General features: G+C 35.2%; 1 protein-coding gene across 3 annotated transcripts in view; it reads right to left on the bottom strand.

Annotated features, from left to right (window-relative positions):
* LOC150108216 (pleckstrin homology domain-containing family A member 3-like) overlaps positions 1 to 21,245 on the bottom strand; it is a 141,293-nt gene that overhangs the window by 105,507 nt on the left and 14,541 nt on the right. For all 3 annotated transcript variants that reach the window (XM_090415662.1, XM_090415663.1, XM_090415666.1), the window contains exon 3: positions 13,579 to 13,695. In XM_090415662.1, the coding sequence (XP_090271788.1) occupies positions 13,579 to 13,695 (117 nt within the window). The remainder of the gene's footprint in view (positions 1 to 13,578; positions 13,696 to 21,245) is intronic.

Consider the following 21,245-nt stretch of genomic DNA (forward strand, 5'->3'; position numbering starts at 1 on the left):
TGGAATAAATCCCAGAACAAATCCCAACTCACCATCAGCAGAGTTCCAAGTTTGGCACCTCAACATAAGAAGCATCAATAGAAAAGAAATGGAACTAGCAGAAGAACTGGATAAATACCAGATTGACATAATATGAGTTACTGAAACAAAGAAGACAAAAACAAATGAGATTTTTATAAGCAACAAAATGTTGTACTTGGGCAATAACAATCAGAGAAAAAGAAGGAATAGCTATAGTATACAACACTAAATATGAGGATAATCTTGAATGGCAGGCAATATCAGGTAGACTGATGTGGACAATATCAGAATGGGGGGAGCTGGACAATGAGATTTATTTGTGCCTATGGTCCACAGAAGGTTTTATTAAGGAAGAAGTGGAGGAATTTTTTGAGGCATTAGAGAAGGCAGTTGACACAATGCCAAGGAAAAGTGGTCCTTGTTGGAGATCACTCAGCAGAGAGAGAGAGAGAGAGAGTAGGATATGATTACCAGCCACTATGTCATTGTTGATAGTGATGTTTTCCCACTAGTTCAGGTCACAAGAGTATACAGAGACTGAAATTGGAAGTGATCACCATTTACTCTTGAGCAGAATAAAATTGAAGAGCATGTAAGAAAGTTTAAACTGAATCAAAGTGAGTAGCTATCGGATGTGAAATGTAGATTAAAATATACAAACAGTATACAGAAAAATCAGAACTCCATGGTGGACTCAGGAAGTTAAAGATGTAGTCAAAGAAAAGAAGAAAGTATATCAAAAGTTCCTAGCTAGTAAGTTTGCTTATGCTTTAAGAAAATGCAGATAAAATGTAAGAAAGCAAAGCACTGTGTAAAACTAGGTAAACAGACATCAAGGGAAGACTTTGGTAAGAACATAGAAATTAAATATCAAGAAGAATTTTTAATGGAACTTGTGCCATTATACATTTATTTAACACATATTCACAAGAAAATAGTAATTTTATTACAGCAAATATTTCAACCAGAAACTAAGTGGTCATCATTAATGCATCAGCATAATCATGCTGATGCATTAATGTGAAGCTAGAACAAAGAATATTAATCCTATTTACAAAGCTCGGCCACATACTGGGTGTCACCCAGAGGATGGTTAAAATAAAATAAGATTACAATAATGAAATGATGTAGCACTGTATTAAATTAAATTTGAAAAAATAAAAAATAATAATAATTAAAATGGGGGATTACTGCTTGCCCATTTATGAGAGACTTTCCCAAATCAATCTTGGCGATAGAGAGAAAGAGAGAGAGAGAGAGAGACAGTCATTCTGATTTAAATTTGGTCTCTCTTTAAAGTTATTTTAAAAGAGAGTCTTTAAGGAGAGAAAAAATCTAAATGAGAAGAGAGACCAAATTCTCTTTAAATAACTGCTCAAACCTACTAAACTTGCACCGATGTAAAAGGAGAGTAATGAACCACAGGATATCGTGGTCGGTGTCCACTCCATGCTGAGCAAGGCCAGATTTTTCAGGTTTATTGTTGTTAATATAAGATTATAAATTAAAGATACCAAGAAATTATATACTTGGTTTTAATCCTTTATTATGTGAAGTCATACCATCTTTACATGAGTTGTCCCAGTCCTAAAAATACTTCAGGCACAAACTTTGTTTGCTTACACTTGGATAAAGGATTAAAACCAAGTATATAATTTTTTGGTATCTTTAATTTATAGTATAACCAAGCGAAAAATTTTCAACAACTATCTATCTCTAATCCGGAGTATTATAATAATAAAGTGTGACACCTTCTGGCAACTCGAATGTGAAGATATTACTTCTGCATTACTTCAACCTTGGTATCACCTCCGGGTCTGGCTCCCACTGACGAGACCTCCACAAAGGTTAAAACCGGTCTTGGTAGTGGCCCTTCCCATAATGCAGATTGTTATACATGCCCACTAGGAGATGTGCTTTGCATTATGGGATACTAAGGCAAGTGATGTGAGGTCATACCACCTTTACCACGAGTTGCCCCAGTCCTGAAAATACTTCAAGTGCAAACTTTGTTTGCTTACACTTGGACAAACCAGCAAAGGTTGGTCGATTGGTAGAGCCTCTGCTACTAATGGCTCATGAAAAAAGTTAAGCAAGTTTGAGCACAGTTAGTAGTTGGAAGGGGTTTCAATCGTTCGATGCTGTTGGCACACTCTCCCTCAATGAGTGTTTGGACTCCCTGGAGGTATCACATAATAATAATAATAATAAAGGATTAAAACCAAGTATATAATTTATTGGTATCTTTAATTTATAGTATAACCAAGTGAAAAACTTTCAACAATTAATTAATATAAGATTGGTGTTCTTGTAGTCATTTTCAATGGAACATCCTGTTTGTCCAAAGCACAAGTGAAGGCACTCACAGTGAACTTGGTAAACACTAGAGAGAGAGAGAGAGAGAGAGAGAGGGGGGATATTTATCTTTTGTGGATGGTAACCAAGAAGAGATTTTGTTGAAAGGGAAAAAGTAGGAACTAAATTATATCTTTTCAGGATCTTAGCAATCGGCTCAGAAATGCCTGCAATATGTGAGGTGGGGATTCCCCATACAGGTTCAGGATTTTTGGCAATGGGCTTGTAAGAGTTCAAGATGCATTTAAACTTCCTCGAGGCAAAACCATTCTGTAGTAAGATGCACTGGATGGCGTTAAGTTCTTGTTGGAGAGCATGGAAATTGAAGGAGATAACATATGCTCTGTTGAGCAAAGATTTGAAGATGCCTATTTTTTGAGATGAGTGATGTGCCGAATTTTGCTGTATGTAGTGGCTTGTCAAGGAAGGTTTATGGTGAATAGAAGTAGCAAGTACATTGATGTCCAAAACCTAAGGACGAACTACATTTTTACCTGCATATGAAAAAATGTTCATGACTGCAGCCAAATGTGGACATAAATTTATTGCTAGCATACTAATAAATTATATTACACAAAAAATGTGTTATAAATTTCACACAAATTAAATTGCAATATGTTTTTCACAAAAGTTAAGGATGTAGTTAAGAAATTAATGTACAGTGCTTACAAAAAACTATGCGGGAGAGACATTTCAGTGCAGAATATGTCCACCTTGAACTGCGATGCAGCTCTCACAATATTCTACCATTCTCAGCACCAAGTGATTCAGAAGTTCCTGAGGCAAACTGGTCCACTCCCTTCAGAGCAAAGATAAAGCCTTGTTTGTTTTCTGGAGGTGAATTTTGAAAAGCAATGCATCTCCCTATTGCATCCCAAACATATTCTATATGGTTGAGATATAGGGAGCATGCTCGCCACTCGATTCGATTAATATCCTTATTCTCAAGAAGTATATCCACTGTTCACGTACGATGTAGTGTGGCAATGTCATCAATAAAAATGAATTCTTCACTTACAGCATCAGGGAACAATCGAATATGATGTTGAAGAACTTTGTTGCAATACTGTTCACCAGTCATAGACCCCTTTTCCAGTGCTTGTAGCCCTGTGCATCCATTAAGCATAATGTCTCCCCACACCAAGAATGTTCTCACGATGGTAAGCAGTACCACTTTCACACCAGATCAAGAATCATCTAAGGACAGAGAAAAGACTATAATGACTTATTTTTAAAGAGTACATTATCCCAATGGTATCTTGTCCAATTTTTATGGATACAACACCACTGAAAAATGTGCTCTATGATGAGCTGTGGATAAAAGGATGAAGACTACAGGCCTTCGGGCATATAGGTCTACTTATTGCAGACGTCTTGCCATAGTTTGTCTAGAAATATGCATACCTGCTTGAATGGAGTTGCTTTACATGCTGACCTGCCATAGTGTGTGAATTATATTTTGTTGTTATAACCATAACCAACAATCTGTCTTCTTGCTCCATGGTAGAGCGAGGGCAACCTCTTAACTTTTGGAGATCACATTCCAGATATTTGGAATGTTCCAAATATCTGGAACACATTCCATTGGTTTGAAACGCTGCCTAGATCCTGGATACAACGCTATTATATCAGTAATTCTGCAGCCGTCTTCAAGCTTTCGAATAATTCTTCCCTGCAAGAAATCATCTAGATGACGTCTTTGAGACATTACAGGACATTCAAGTTTGCAACTTTATGCTTTCACGAAAAGAGCTTCCTTCAAACACTTAATGCAGCTTGTTGCCTTTTATTCTAGTGAGCACTACCACGTGACCCTTTAGCACACGATTCAAAGATTTGAATGTGTACCCGCTTTCTACTCAAAATCGTCAGTTATACAAATTTCCATAAGCTGAATCATCTGAATTTGTGGTCGTAATCTTCAGAAATAGTGTTAGTCTTTAGGTTTTAGACACCAGTATATTTCAGAAGTGGCATGGGAAAGGACATCCAGGAAGGCTTAATTGGCCATTGTTTTCTTTTTCCATAGTAAAGTTGATGCATGAGTGTAGGCTATTGATTTTGGTTAAAAGGTTAGTAGAGATTCTTCCAAGTCCAGCCAGATATCAAACACATCATCTACATATCAAAGCCAAAAGGAAGGTTGGGGATGTATTGAAGAGAATAGGGATTCTTCAAGATGCTCTACGTAGAAATTAGCAAGTGCAGGTGACAAGGTGCTTGCCATAGCAGTTCCTTCAATCTTTTTGTAGAACTGGTTCCTGCAGATGAAATAGCCTTAAAGTATTACAAAGTCAAACAGTTCAACTATGTCTGGAGGAAACTCATCTGATAACAGTTGTAGTGTGTCAGCCAGAGGTATACTAGTACATAAGGACTGGATATCAAAGTTAATCCTCAACCGGCCATGACATCTATAGACGTCCAGCTAAATCTGGATACAATTCTGTAACACCTATTGAATAACATGGATAAGAAGTGAAATTTAGTCTCACTATTTCATCCACCTTGCTGGCAGGAAGGTTCACCATGAGGCCTGTAGGTTGAAGGGTTAAGTTTTTTAGGACCATGATATCCTATGGTCCAATATTCATCTTTTACATAAGTGCAGATTTAGGTGTGGGTAGTTATTTAAAGAGAGTGCTGAAGCACTTCTACACCGACCAAATTTAAATCAGAATGACTGTCTCTTTGTGGCCAAAATTTGGGAGAGTCTCCTTATCATCATCAAATTCCTGATACCCTCAAAGGGGTGTGCAGAATATTATGATAGTACAACATGAAGAACTTACATCACTACTAACTTTCCATCAACAATTTTCCTCCAAATCAATCTGTTATCTGTCAAGACTCCAATATTATCAACAATAAATTACACGATAACCACAGTAATAAACTTCAATGAAATGAAAGTACAGATATTACGTACTGAAAATAACACTACATCATAAATGTGTAGAAACAAGCAAATCAAAGAATTGTGAATACAAGTAAACAAACACAGTATTCAGTACCCACTGGATACTGTGTTTAGTGTCAATACTATGTTGTGCCAGACCAGACTTTTTAGATTTCATGTATTTGATATAATATTTATGTACATTAATTATTTTTTCCACAGAATGGCCTCTCTGCGCAAAGTATGTCAGATTACATTCACAAGGTATCTGGTAAATGCCAGCTGATGATGGAGGTGACAGTTTGTCTTTTGTAGATGGCAACAGATGAGAAATTTTGTTGATAGAAAAATATGTGGGAATGAGATGATACTTCTTCAAAATTCTACCAATTGGTTCAGCGATGCCAGAAATATAAGGGATGATTGGAATCCTGTGGTCTGTTGAATAATCCTGAGGTGTTGGAACATAGGAGTCAATTACTGATGGAAGCTAAAGGAGAAGTGAAGGAAAAAAAGAAAGCATATTGCCAGCCTGGCTGGCCGAGCAGTTAGCATATCCACTCTCCCGCCAAAAGGCTGCAGGTTCGAATCCTGCCGTGGGCATGGATGTTTGTGATTGTCTGTGGAAATACCAGTGGTGGTAATCAGCGGTAGATAGCTTTGGTGTAGTTGCGGTCGGTTGGTCGAGACAGAGTTGTAGAGCAGGTGCCCTCCCTCGATGAGTCTATGGACTCCCTGGAGGTGTCAAATAATAATAATAATAATATCATAATAATAAAAGTTCCAGGCAAATAAGTCAGCTTGTGCTCTTAGGGAATACAGAGATAAATGTAAGAAAGCTAAACACTGTGTAAAACTGGCTAAACAAAAGTCATGGAAAGATTTTGGTAAGAACATAGAAAATAAATATCAAGAAGGTTGCAAGATATTCTGGAGGTTATTGAAAAAAAGCTCATAAATGGAGGAAAGAGTGCTGTAAAAAGAATTAGAGATCATAAAGGTGACATGAAAACTGGAGAAAAAGATATCCTTGAAGTATGGGGTAATTACTTTGAAAAATTGCTAAATAAAACAATCAGTGACAGCACATAAATTTTTACCACTGACAGCACATGGCTTGTCAGTGGTAAAAATCACTGACAAGCCATGCAATCAGGAATACATACATATCCATACTTGAAGTAGATAAAGGAAAGTAGTATTAAACCTGATATCAAAATTGGAAATATTAATGTTAGCTCTTTGCTTCATGTGGATGATGTTATACTTCTAAATAAATCCATACAAGTCTACAAGATTCCCTGATTAAGTTGAATAACTGTTGTAATAAATTTGGCATGAAGGTTAGCAATAACAAGTCAAAGACAATGAAAATAAACAGAAGCAATGAAAATATCAATTGTATTGTGAATGGAGAACCTATAGAACAAGTAAAACATTTCAGCTCCTAGTTAATCAATTTTAACTTATGGATCTGAGAGCTGGGTTAGAAGTGAAACACTGGACCAAAGACTAGAGACCGCAGATATCAGAGTCCTGAAAAAGATTAGGGGTGTGAACAGATGGCATCAATGGCAATATCATTGTAAAAACAAGGAGATATTAGGAAAGAACTTGACATTGTTAGCATCCAGGAATGTGTCAGCAGAGCTAATCTCAGGTGGTATGGTCACTTAAACAGAATGGGAGAGGAAAGATTAGCAAAACAAGTGTTCTCTGCCAGGTTGGCAGGAAAAAGACACAGAGGAAAACCAAGATATAGGTGGATTGATATAATAAAAAGTGCTTTAGAAGATAGAAATATAAGATCTGATAATGTTGGAGTCTTGACAGGTAATAGATTGATTTGGAGGACAATTGTAGATAGGAAGTTAGTAATGATGTAAGTTTTCATGTAGTACTACCATATCCTGTACATCCCTTGAGGGTACATGTTAGGAATTTGACGATAAACAAGATCGTTTTGATTTATAGATCTGAGAAATGGATTAGAAAGTAAAGTTGATCAAAAAATTGGATATCAGATATGTGGAATCCAAAAATTCTGACAAAAACTAGCAGACAGAAGAGATGGTATCAATGCCAAAATCATATTAAGAATGAAGATATTTGGAAGGAACATGATATTGTTAGCATTCAAAAATGTGTGTGTGTGTGAGCAGATTTCCAATCTTATTGTCACTTAAACAATCTAGAAAGAAAAAGATCAACAATACTAGTGTTGTATGCCAAGATGACAGAGATCTAGGTGGATTGATGCAGTTAGAAGTGCATTAGAAGCCTGAAATGCAATACTAGAATCCTGACAGATAAATAGGAAGTTAGTAATATTGCATCCAATTAATTAGATATCCAATATCTAATTATCCAGATATCCAATTAGATATTAGTAATTAGATATCCAATGTTGTATTATATTGGTGGGATTATGCCAGAAGAAACTGATCAGGCTAGGGATCTTGGAGCATTAGTAGATATGAAATTGAAGTTCAGGGTTCATGTTGCAAAGATTGCAAATACAACTCAAAAGATAACTGCAATGTTGAAACAAACTTTCACATGTAAAGATAAGGATATCATTTTGCCTCTTTACAAGGCCTTGATAAGCCTATTGTGCACAAGTCTGGTCTCCTGATTTCCATTGTGACTCTGATACAATGGAGAGAATGCAAAGAAGAATGTTAAAAATGATATCAGGATTATGTTATACTGATTATGAAGACAGACTGAAAATTTGTAGACTGCACTTACACCAGCAAACAGGAAAAAGAGGGGTGATATGATTGAGACTTACAAACTTCTGAATGGTTCATGCAGGATTTCAGTTGATGAAATTTTTCATTTTATGGAGGGTGGGGAAAGGACAAGAGGGCATCTTTGGAAGCTGAGAATGAATGTTGCTAAGAAGGGGGGAGGACTAGATTTCTCTCTCATAGAGTGGCATATGATTGGGATAGATTACAAGTGAATGTTGTGTGTGCAAGCAGTGTGAATTAATTCAAGAATAAATATGACAGCTGGTGCGTGTAGTATGTGGCCTCCTTCGATGAGTCCCTGACTCCCTGGAGGTCTCTCTTAATAATAATAAATAATAATGATATAAACTTATGTTCAGCTATTGTAGCATCTTGTACACCTCTCGAGGGTAGCTGGAATCTGATGATGATGATTTATGATATATGTGAATGGTAAATCTACAAAAAGAAAACTTTTGTTTGTATAGATAAGTTTCAAAGTTGCATAAAGAATAAAAATTTATAAATGCATGCTTATTTAAAACATATATACAAATTAATTATTTGTTAAAAAAAATTTAAACATATTTAACGATTCAGATGAAATCCACATGAGTTCAGGTTCAGGCAATAGGTCTATTAAAATGTGACAAATTGTTAACATAGAATTACAGTACTCCCAAGCAAGTATATCATCATCCCTCAAAAGGAAGGAGGGTATAAAATGGCTGTGCAGAGCATAGAAAGAACTTCCTCCCCTATGGTTCCTGTGTAGATTGGTCTGCCATTGTTCAATTTCACATTTGATATGGTACAGCTTTCTAGGAATCACTGTCTTATAGTCTGCCTGTAATATGTGTAGGGTTCACAGAATTTGGTGCTATCTTAAAGGACAAGCTGATCTAGCTGCAGTTCTGAAGCATAGTTTCCTTTGATCTCAATCTGAGTCAGAATCCAACAAAAGCAACATCAATGAGTTGTGTTATGCAATGTATTAAATGTTGGATCTGTGAGAGCACTGATGTCAGTGGTAAATACTAGCTTCTGAATTACTGTAGTGAACTCAATGAATAAATACAGATCATGTGCCTTAGGTAGCATTTCAATTTAGTGTATGCTAGTGCAAGCTCTGTCTGCGTGGTTAGCCTAGTGGCTGTGCGCTTCGCAATCATATGGCTGGGGAAGGAGTGTCCTAGGTTCGATTCCCGTCGCCGACGTGAGGAGCTTAAGGATCTTCCTCAGCCATAGCCAAGTTAGCCGGTCTTGGGGGCGGACAGCAGGGTTCCTCTCCCCCCCAGTTTATCTGGGGTTTTTCATCCCGCAAGCAGGCAAACCAGCCCCGTGAATACGGATCTACAGCCATAAATACTTAACCACCTATGAGGGGGACTCAACTCAGCCCAATAGGGACAGGGGAGAAAAAGGGAGGAAACTCCATACGAATAAATAAATAAATAAATAAATAAAGTGCAAGCTCTATAGAATGCGCTCAGGATCTTAGTTTATAGTAGCAAGTTCCCATTGGAGATTGATTTTGAACCATCTGGTAGGTTGGTAAAAGTCAGAGTATTCTGTTCTGTGGTTTGAAGAGGTGCAGCAGACAGAGAGAAAGAAGGGGGGGGGGGTATTTTCTTAAACTGCATGATTAAATGAATCAATGCCAAGAAAGAAGTGCATTCAGTGGTATTTGTGAAATATTATTAACAATGACATATAGAGCTGACCCACAGACCTAACAGATGGATGACAACTGCAAAAAGTGTTACACAAATTTGCTTGTCCATGTGAGACAGTCTGGCAAGGATTATTTTTATTGCATCCCATAAAAGGCAGCTGCTAGCATCAGAACAACAAAGATGGCTTGACATAAAAACTAGGTATAAGTAATGTCTGAAATGCACCACTCACAGTTCTAATTGCCTGATGATGGACTGGAGCCAACCAATGAAATGTACTGTTTGTGATATCCGAAATCTGATAAGTGCTCAGCATATTCAGGGAGCAAAGAACATTCATTCTACATAGCAAGAGACCTAAGAGCATAAAGAGTGCAAAAGATATTTGCTGCTCACAAACACTTACCTTGTTGTTGACATATGTGGGATAGGAAATAAAATTTTTTATTGAAGATGAATGCTAAAAATTTGCTTCTGTTGCAACTTGGATTATCATTTGTCCTGCTCTTAGTTCTAGGTATGGATGGAGATAACATTTGTGATAAAAGTGTGTACAGATGGTCTACTATGTGAGAATTCTAAAGAATTCAAGGAATATTCCAGGCCATTCTAAGGAATTCATGCAAATATTACTACAGGATTTTTTTTCACTTTGCATTTAAAGGCACCAGAAATTGTTCTTCGTGTAGTAATATCATAATATTCTGTACACCCCCACCTTGAGGATACATGTCAGGAATTTGATGATGATGATGAGAAATTCAGGATATAGAATGATATTGCTGATGTTTTGAAAAAACTCTCCCTGAGAGTATCTGCAGCTTTTAAATCAGTAACTGTTCAACCATTGTATTAAAGGATTGAAAGTGGGTGAGTGAAATATCTGCCCTTCATTTTTCAGACTTTTATTTCAGACAACTTTGGTGTTAGTCTTGATCTGTCTATCATCATAATCCTTGTAATCCAAATGTGGGCATGAGGCTACCATGAACAAAAGCATTCTAGTCTATCTGTAGGAGTTCAACCTGATTAGCTATAAGTGATTTTCAGATTGGTGTTTATTTTTTCCTATTTGCATAATTTTTGTTTTGTCTATATTTAGATTTAATCCAAATTTTATACATTCTTCCTTTATTTTATACAAAATTCTATGTAAATCTTCTTCCAAGCTTGCAAGTAATACAATGTCATCTGCAAATTTTAAATGTGTTATATTTTTCCCATATATTTTGATTCTGGAGTCTTCTTTGTTTAAGGCTTTACTGGTGATATGATTTTCTTTGCGATATAAATTAGACATATAAGTTGGTGAGAAGTTTGTACTATTAGATTAAACAATTTTCTTTGCTTGGTGTAAGTTCACAACCATCTTTAAATGAAGGCCTAAACTGGCTTGAGAAACTTTTATATTGGTTTCTAGAGCAGGAAACTAGATTATGCTCCTTCCAGTGTAAGATTGTGTAAGGGGTATATGTGGTGTCAAGGAGAGATAGCACCTCTCCACTTGGATGGTCGCACATAACTGTGGCTCAGATGGATTGGTTCTCACTGGAGACACCTAACTCTCACTTATAGCTCCAAGAAGCTACTGTAAACTGGTAGCAGCCACACCCTGGTAAACTGTGTCGACCCACAGGCTAAACTAAATTAAGGTAGCTAGATATGATGATCTCAAGCAGAAACTGTATTCAGTGAATCGGCTGCAAACAGCATCTGTACTCCATGTTAGGAGTGGCTGAATTCAGGTCAAGGAGTGGTGGTTAACACGATGAAACTAAACCATTGAAAACCGAATGAACTCAAACAAACAAAAAAAAAAAAAAACTAAAATATATACTTATATTAAAATCTTTGGAGAAATAAGCATTCTTAGGGATTAAGTTGGTCATAGCAGACCACACTAAATTTATTTTATTTAATAGTTTATAGTTTTCTTTTTGAGAAGATAGAGATTTCAAAATGGGATCAGAGAACAGTAGTTGAACAGAAACAAAGATGATGTCAGGTCTCTGGAATGTTGGAATGAGAACAAATTGAGGAAATATCTGCAAAACCTGGTGGATAGGAGATAGCGGAAAGGAAGGGGTGATATGTATTAGACATATCACTTGGTGAGAAGTTTGTACTATTAGATTAAACAATTTTCTTTGCTTTGTGTGAGTTCACAACCATGTTTAAATGAAGGCTTAAACTGGCTTGAGAAACTTTCATATTTGGTTTCTAGAGCAGGAAAACTAGATTATCAAACAATTTAGTCCATCCATCATCAATTTCCTAATATGTATTCTCAAGGATGTCCACCCATAACACTATATGAATAATAGATTTACAATCCACTGTACAATTTTATGGGTGGGATCTACGTTTAAAAAAAGAGAATTAATGTAGATGAGATTTAATAAGAGCGGAGGAAATAGGAGCACAAAACAACTGGTTCTGAATGTCTTTGTAAGGAGAGAATGAACAATCATGTGAAGGATCACTTTTTTGTTGGCAGAGTTGTAAATGATTGGAATGCAAGGTGTGTATGTGTGTGCACATGCATATACCAAGAGCATAAACAGTAAATAATGTTCATTTAACAATATGCACTTTGACGAGCATTGTGTGAGTGAGGATCACTCATAATATGACTAGACTCCATGGAGGGCTGGTAATTATGATAATGAAAATTTTTTAAAAGTTTTATACATAGATATGGGTGGGCATATTTAAAAAGTGTTATAGCTTTTAATTCCTGTATAAAATATTTCCTAGAGACAGAAAATTGATAAGTTGTTATAGCTGCCAAAAACTATAACTTATCAGTAGATGTTTGTCATTCAAAATGAATATTAAATTTTAAATTTGTTATATTTTTCCCATATATTTTGATTCTGGAGTCTTCTTTGTTTAAGGCTTTACTGGCCTTATATATATATATAAAAGGCCAGTAAATAATGATATAAGGTCACTTATATAATTATATATATATATATATCATTTTTTAACTTGGGGATATTGTATATTAGGGTTACCAAGTAGTTACTTAGTTATTATTTAATAACCAAGCTTATAAAATTACTTGGTAACCCTAATATACAGTATCTCCAGGTTAAAAAAATTAATTACATCTATATCTCCTCCAGAGATTCTTATTAAAAATAAAAACACCTTGTAGCAACTTGTATAGGTAAAGTTGATAAGGCTCCGTATTACTATAACCTTGGTATTTAGGGTCTAGCTACTCACCGAGGAGACCTCAAAAAAAGGTTGAAACTGGTCTGGGTAGTGACCCCACCCATAATGCATTGCAGTATACATCTTCAAGTGAGATGTGCTTTACATTATGGGAAATACTAAGAATAGTGATCAGAACTTTACCCACCTTTACAATGAGTTGCCCTGGCGTTGTACCATCTTTAGACTTGAACTATTTAGACCTGAACTATGTTTCAGGCACAAACTTAACTGTTTGCCTACTTGGGATTAGGAGTTTAATAACCAAGCCTATAAAATTACTTGGTAACCCTAATATATAGTATCCCCAAGTTAAAAAATTAATTACATACATATATAACCAAGCCTATCAAATTACTTGGTAACCCTAATATATAGTATCCCCAAGTTAAAAAATTAATTACATATATATATATATATATAATAATAATCCTGAAGATTTATTGTGAATCCATAAAAAATGCAGATTATTAACTATATTTAGTTAAGTTAACAATTAAAACATTTAAACACAGTTAAAAACAAATAAACAAAAAAAAAAATTCTAAATTAAAGAAGCCCACCAGAATTCAAGCATTTCTTCCATTTTTTTTTCTATTACTTATAAAAAAATAATATTTTCAAATTTTTAAGCATTATTTAAGCAGTAAAGTAAAATCATAAATGTGCTTACCAACAATCTCACATGAAGAAAGTTTAATTGAACCTTGACATTCTTGGTTAACTTCTTCTTGCGATTTATAATAAGCTAAAATACCATTATCTAGAATAAACCATCTGGACTGCCATCCTAATGTAAAAAAAAAATAAAATATCAAATTTAAGTTCAAAAATATGGTTTAAACCAATTTCTCATTATAATGTTAATTTTATTAATACAAAATAAAAATAAACTTTTTTTTTTGTTTTTGTTTTTTTAAATAAAGAGCCAATTGGCTTCATTTCGGTGATGTAAACATTATTTAAATTAATGGAATATTAAATCCCATTGTTTCAAAACCGAATAAGAAACTCAAAGATCGGAATCAAAGAGTTTCATGCTGAATATAGTATAGTAACTATAAAAGTATTGGCAACTACTAGCATAAGCTTAAGGACATAGTCCAAGTACGTAGTACAAACTAGGGCAACTCATAGCAAAGGTGGGGAAAGTTCTGATCGCTATTCTTAGTATTTTCCATAATGTAAAACCCATCTCCTAGGAGATGTATTATGTTATACATTATGGTTGGAGGTCACTACCCAGACCGGTTTCGATCTTTATTGAGATCTCATTAGTGAGTAGCTAGACCAAAGTAATACTAAGGGTATAGCGAAAAGAACTTATATACTCTGCTATATGAGTTGTCAAAAGGGTGCACCCATAAATTATTTAAAATAAAGAGCCAATAGGCTTCATTTCACGATGTAAACATTATTTAAATTAAGGGGATATTAAATCCCACATTGTTTCAAAACTGAATAAGAAACTCAAAGATCGGAATCAAAGAGTTTCATGCCGAATATAGTATAGTAACTATAAATCGGCAACTACTAGCGTAAGCTAAAGTGCGTAGTACAAACTAGGACAACTCGTACCTCGGTATGAAACTCTTTGATTCCAATCTTTGAGTTTCTTATTCAGTTTTAAAACAATGTGATTTAATATCCACTTAATTTAAATAATAAAAATAAACATATTTTTAGGTAACCAAGGCTGATTATATTTAGAGAAACTTGCATCAAATGACTGAAGTTGAAAATATGCATTCATTTAAGAATTGGAGTTCCACCAGATGGGCACCCAAAATAAGCCCTTGATCGAACTCCAAAAGATCCTTTGTTTTTTGCATTATAATTAACACTACTAACCAGCTGCATCCTTAAATAGTTGCCTAGAACACCTGGTGAAGCACATGGCCAAGTATTCTGCATATACATTGCATAAATGATGTTTACGTACATCTGCATAAAAGGTTTTCTAATTCAGTGAGCGGTACTTGTACAAAGTCATGAATGAAGCAACTATAGCTATGAGACCAGTGTATTATGTATGTTAATTGTAAGTTCTTCCGACTGGAAGAACTTACAACTGTGCAAGATCAACAATAGATTTTTCTCTATTCTCAACGCCCATCCACATACAGTACCAATGTGGCATACTCGTTGGCCTAATATAGCACATCTGGTCTCCAACAAACAAACTGTGGTAGAATCTCACTGAGACATAGATGTTTGTGGGAGTTTTTAGGTGACAGATGATCTTCACTGCCTAGTGTTCAACTACTCAGAATACCAGTAAGGACTTAAGACACTTAAAAAAAGTTCCATGTTTCATCTCAGGAAAACAGAGATTATCTAACCCTTAGCTCAACCAATAAACCAAAACGAATGATAGATTTACAAACCTTTCATGAGTGAGGGAGTGAGATTTACATTAATGTGTGTGTTCTTAAAATCCTCTGACATCTTTTTATTCCCAACAAGAACAGATCGAGCTTTTTTTTTTTAGCTTAATCTTTCTGGAAGATCAATAGACATCCAGTTTCCATCCTTGCCCATTGATGACAGTTGACACAAGGCTGTCAATGATTTCATAGGCACAGGAAGGAGAGGGTTTGATTGAGAGAGAGAGAGTAAATAGTAAATAAGTGCTCTGCCATTTCATGGTCCTAAAAATTAATAAGTATTTATCATTATTTTAAAATAGTGAAAATTCTACTGTAATTTTTTTTGTTTTGCAGGGTTAAAAACAAGTTTTTTTGAGAAAAAAATAAAAACCTGCCTGCCTGTGCTGACTGAAAAAAAAAATAATAAAAGCCTAAATAAAGTTCCCCTAGTTGGTGACTAGAATCAAACACATAACAGTCTTTCTTCTGATGGTCTAGAGCTATAAATGCCATTTCAATAAGCATCCAATATGTAAACATATATATTTAATATATAAATGGCTTACACCTGAATGCATTTCATATCAGGAGTCTTGAGAAATTATTAACTGGTATGAGACCTAACATAGGGAGTCAGGAAAATTAGATTATGATGGGAAGAATGATAAGAATATGTGTGTAAGAGCAACAATGTTATTTAACTGTGTCAATGAGGGAAATGTGCATTATTGTGGAAATGATTATGAGAAGAGAATGATTTTGTATTTGTCCAGTTCAGACTTATTATGCATACGAGGCTGCCTGCATAAGTAAGGCACCAATAAGAACAGAGATCTACAAGTTGTCCAACCGTGTCAAGCAGATTGCAAAGAGTATACAAAAGAACATGCAAGTAACTTATTATGTTTGTACATGAATGCTAGGAGTATAAAAAACAAAAGGGTAGAGTTTGTTGCCTTGGTGAATATATTGGGATTTCAGATTGTAGGCATTAGTGAGACCTAGCTATCAGAAGCAGACATTACATGGTAATGAGTGTAAAAGGTACAGTATTTTTTTTAGGAAAGATAGACAGGATAGGAGATGAGGGTGTGTGTGTGTGTGTGTTCCTATTGGATGATTTGAATCCAGATAGAGCTGAGACCTATGATTACAATACTAGTATCATGTTTTCCATGTGGCAATGAGTTTGAAACTATCAGATGTTAGGTGGAGTCTAACAAGGTAAAATAGATATTGGTGTGTTTTTACAGACCTAGTGGATCGGTTTCTAGTAACAAAGAAATACACTGTCAAATAAAGATTATTATTACATGATACCTCTAGAGAGTCCATAGAGTTCAAAGAATAAATAGGATAGGAGTGAAATAGATATGTAATCTTATTAAGCAAGAGATTCGTAAGAAAAGGATGATATGGAAGGAATACCATGTGCATAAGGATGATATCAGTTATGAAAATTATAGGATGCAGGACAGAAGAGTTATACAATTGTTATATGAAAAGCAATTGTATAACTCATAAAGTCTGAGTATGAAAAGAAACCGGCTCTAATCTACAGCTCTCCGTCTCCCTCAGTCCGCCAACTACAATGAACCGCAACCACACCAACACATTTACCACCCACCATAAGATGGTAGGTGTGAAATGAGTAATCATAATGGGGAACTTATTATCCAAATATTGATTGGGTAACAGTGAAATCTCATGAGAAGATGAAACTGAATTTATTGAGCAGTTACAAGACACTTCTTCAAGCAGCATGTGACAGAAGGAGGGAAAGGAATGCTAGATCTGATTGTAGTGTCAATGGTGGTTTCAGTTAAAGACAAAACTATTCTGTATTTGGCTGGTGAGGGTGATCATGTGGTACTTACTTACTTGGCAATGACTAAGTTCATGAATGTTCCATTCAGAAGAGTTACATGCTAAACCACAAAGGAAGAATTTATAATCGACTGAGGAGTATGCTGGATTCTCCATCATGGTATCAGATGTTGGATGGGAAGATTATTGACAGTGCATGGGAAGCATTTAAAAAATACCTAAATGATGCAATATCAGAATGTGTCCCTAGAGTTCAAAGAATAAATAGGATAGGAGTGAAATAGATATGTAATCTTATTAAGCAAGAGATTCGTAAGAAAAGGATGATATGGAAGGAATACCATGTGCATAAGAATGATATTAGTTATGAAAATTACAGGATGCAGGACAGAAGAGTTATACAATTGTTATATGAAAAGCAATTGTATAACTCATAAAGTCTGAGTATGAAAAGAAATTGGCTCTAAAAGTTAAAGACAACCCAAAAGAATTTTATCATTCTTCTCCAAGTAAAAGAAATAATGAATATGACACAATAACTCTATTGAATGCAGATGGTATGCAGGTGACAGAGATGCAGAAAAGATGGTTCATGAGTGCACATTTTGCTAAACATTATCAACCTGGCGTATGCAAAATTGAGATCACCGCTATCTCTTCACAGGATGAAGAAACTCAATATATGAGGAAGAGGAAGTACTAGAGCTACACAAACTGAATAACAATTCTGCATTAAGGACTGATGGGATATCAGCAGAGATGCTAAAAAAAGTATTCAACTGAAATGGCTATTCCTGTGGCCAGGCCATATAATTTGAGTCTTAGAACAGGGAAGATTGCATAATAGCAGAAAGAAGGTATGATGATCCCATTGCACAAGGGTGGTACAAAGACATATGGTAAACTATATGTATGTATATAATATGTATACACATATGGAATGGTGGTGAAGATTTTGGAAAAGTTGGTAAGAGACTGCATACAGAAATAGGATGACAGAGAATCTATACTTTGCAATGAACAGCATGGGTTTACTAAGGGAAGGTCATGTTTAAGCAACTTGACCACATTCCATAAAAAATTACCGCTCAGTTAGATAAGGGGAATGGATACCCCATGATATTTTTGGACACTACTAAGGCTTTTGACAAAATACAGCATGCAAGGAAGACTTGCATAAATTGGATAATATGGGACTGGATTATAAAATATTAGTGTGGATAAAGGGATTGCTGAATAAAAGAAGGATCAGTCTTTGATCCATTGTTATTCAATCTTTATATTAATGACATTGGGAGGGATTCAACAAGAGACATACACAACAAAGATAAGCAGGGTAATCAGGAATGCAGCTGATATGCAGTTCTTGCAGAATGATTTGAAAGGATGGAATTGTGGGCATGTGAAAATGTCTGTCAGTTCAATGTTAGTAAATGTAAAGTTGTGCACTTTAGTGTGATGATATCCAATGTCATATTTTGGTGGAATTACGCTAGAAGAAACTGATTAGACTAGATATCTTCCTATCTACTAAAACTCCAAGATCCCTAGCCTGATCAGTTTCTTTTATCATAATTCCACCAAAATATGACAATATAGCAAAGATTGCAAATACAACTCAGAGGATAATTGGAATGCTGAAATTAACCTTAACCAGTAAGAAGGAAGTCATTTTGTCTCTTAACATTTATAAAGACTTGATAAGATCTCACTTGGACAATTTTGCACAAGTCTGGTCTTCTGGTTTCCATGGTGATTCTGATACAGTGAAGAGAGTGCCCAGGAGAACATTAATGATATCAGGATTGTTGAATATAGATCATGAAGATAGTTTGAGAATTTGTGGACTGAAAACACTAGCAAACAGGAGAAAGAGGGGTGATATGATTGAGACTTGCAAACTTCTGAAAGGATCTGGCAGGATACCAGTAGATGAAATTTTTTCTATTATAGAAAAAATTCAATCAAAAAATTAAGATGGGAGAAAAGACAGGGCATCCATGGAAATTAAGAATGAATGAATGCCATCAAGAATGGAATGAGAGCTAGATTTTTCACTTGGATTAGAGATAGTTGTTGGAAGTTTTTCCACATGGTTGTACTAAAAATTAAAGATACCAAGAAATTATATACTTGGTTTAATCTTTTATCCAAATGTAAGCAAACAAAGTTTGCACTTGAAGTATTTTCAGGACTGGGGTAACTCATATAAAGAAGCTAATGACTTCCCATCACTTGCCTTAGTATACCATAATGCAAAGCACATATCTTTACAGAGATGTATAATACTATGCATTATGGGATTAATGCATAGTATTAAGACCGGTTTCGACCTTTATTGAGGTCTCATCAGGTCCCTTCCCATAATGCATAGCATTACACACGTCTGCAAGGATATGTGCTTTGAATTATGAGATACTAAGGCAAGTTATGTGAAGTTATTAGCTTTTTTTTTAATGCGAGTTTCCCCAGTCCTGAAAATACTTCAGGTGCAAACTTTGTTTGCTTACACTTGGATAAAGGATTAAACCAAGTATATCATTTCTTGGTATCTTTAATATAGATTTTTCATTCACAGAGTGGTGCGTGACTGTAATGGATTGCACTAGAGGTGGGGAGTGCAGGTAGTGTGAATGAATTCAAGAAGAGGTATGATGGTGCAGGTAATAAGTCACCTCTCTCTCAATGAGTCCCTGACTCTCTGGAGGTCTCTCTTAATAATAATTATATATGTGTGTGTGTGCGCGTGCATATATATCAGTGGCATCGTATGCCCATTTTGGCTGGGTATGCTACTGTGTGGCTAATGCTACCCATGCTACAAAATTCACATGAATTTGATTGCATTTTTATTGATGTATGAAAGTTTTAAGAGTGCATAGTGCATCAGTGCTCATGTACAATTAATCATAGGATAAATTTGAATACTTTAATTTATTAATTAATATAATTTTAAATATGGAAAGCATAAAGGTCAAATGAACAACAGCTATGTCTGTTGTACCATTTATGTGAGAAGCACAAAGGGTTTATGCTTTTGTAGTTAGCATGAAATTAGATTAATGTGAGATTAGATTATCATTGGCAAATACTAGAGTGGGACATGGATAATTTTAATTTTGATATGACTTTTAAATACAGCCATATAATATGCACAGAAATCAGAAAAAGTAATCACTTCAGAAATTATTATTTTTCTGGATTGAACCAAAGAACAGTTGAAATAACTCATTTTACTTAGACACAAGTTCCAACCTCCTTTGACTATAATCATAGAATCTGCAAAAACTCTGGCAGAAAATGAGAATTCAGTAGATTGTCAACTGTTTTCCTTTATAAATATGGCAAAAAAGTTATAAATTATTTATAGAAAATTATTTGTGTATACATATATATATATCTGTGTCCTAAACATGTTAGTTTATCCTTCACACATGCAAAACACATGAAACTCAGAAAACAAAGAAAACAACTCATTACAAATTATAACATTCAACTGGATTAGTTGACACAATAACCAATCACAGCCACTGATTTCTAGGTGTTACTGTCTCAGTGCTGAGACAGTAACACCTAGAAATCAGTGTTACTGTCTCAGCGCTCACTCTGCCTCACCTTCTGGGTGATTTAAAACCACTGGAACACTTAGAATTTGATCCACTGTGGCATCTGCGCATCTGTTCAAAAGACTCAAAGGTGTATGTATTTGTGACTGCACACCCAGGTTATTAAATCCAATGTGCTGCAATGTTTATGCATCGAAAAATGTCCTCTTTATGACGCATGAGTGTATTGTATTTTTAATTATAGGAATCACGCAAAGCCTGGAAACAATTAGAGGAGTCTTTAATAGGTATAAATGCAAAAATATAATATCTGTGATATTGCTATTCCATGAATGTGCACTGCACACCCTGAATATTTGCCCGATATATATATACAGAGAGAGAGAGAGAGAGAGACAGATAGATATACACAGGGTAGGCCAAAAGTTACCTTACCATAATAAAAATGTACCTGAGTTGGAAAGTTCGCATAATTTCAATGGCATAATTTGGATGCAAGATGGTGAACTCCTTCACACTTGAGGGAGGTATTACTGATTGGTCTCCAATGTCACCTACCTAATGCTATGTGACTTCAC

This window comes from Typopeltis vanoorti, chromosome 3, assembly GCF_054136105.1.
Source record: "Typopeltis vanoorti isolate ZY-2024b chromosome 3, IOZ_Tvanoo_1.0, whole genome shotgun sequence".
NCBI lineage: Eukaryota > Metazoa > Arthropoda > Arachnida > Uropygi > Thelyphonidae > Typopeltis > Typopeltis vanoorti.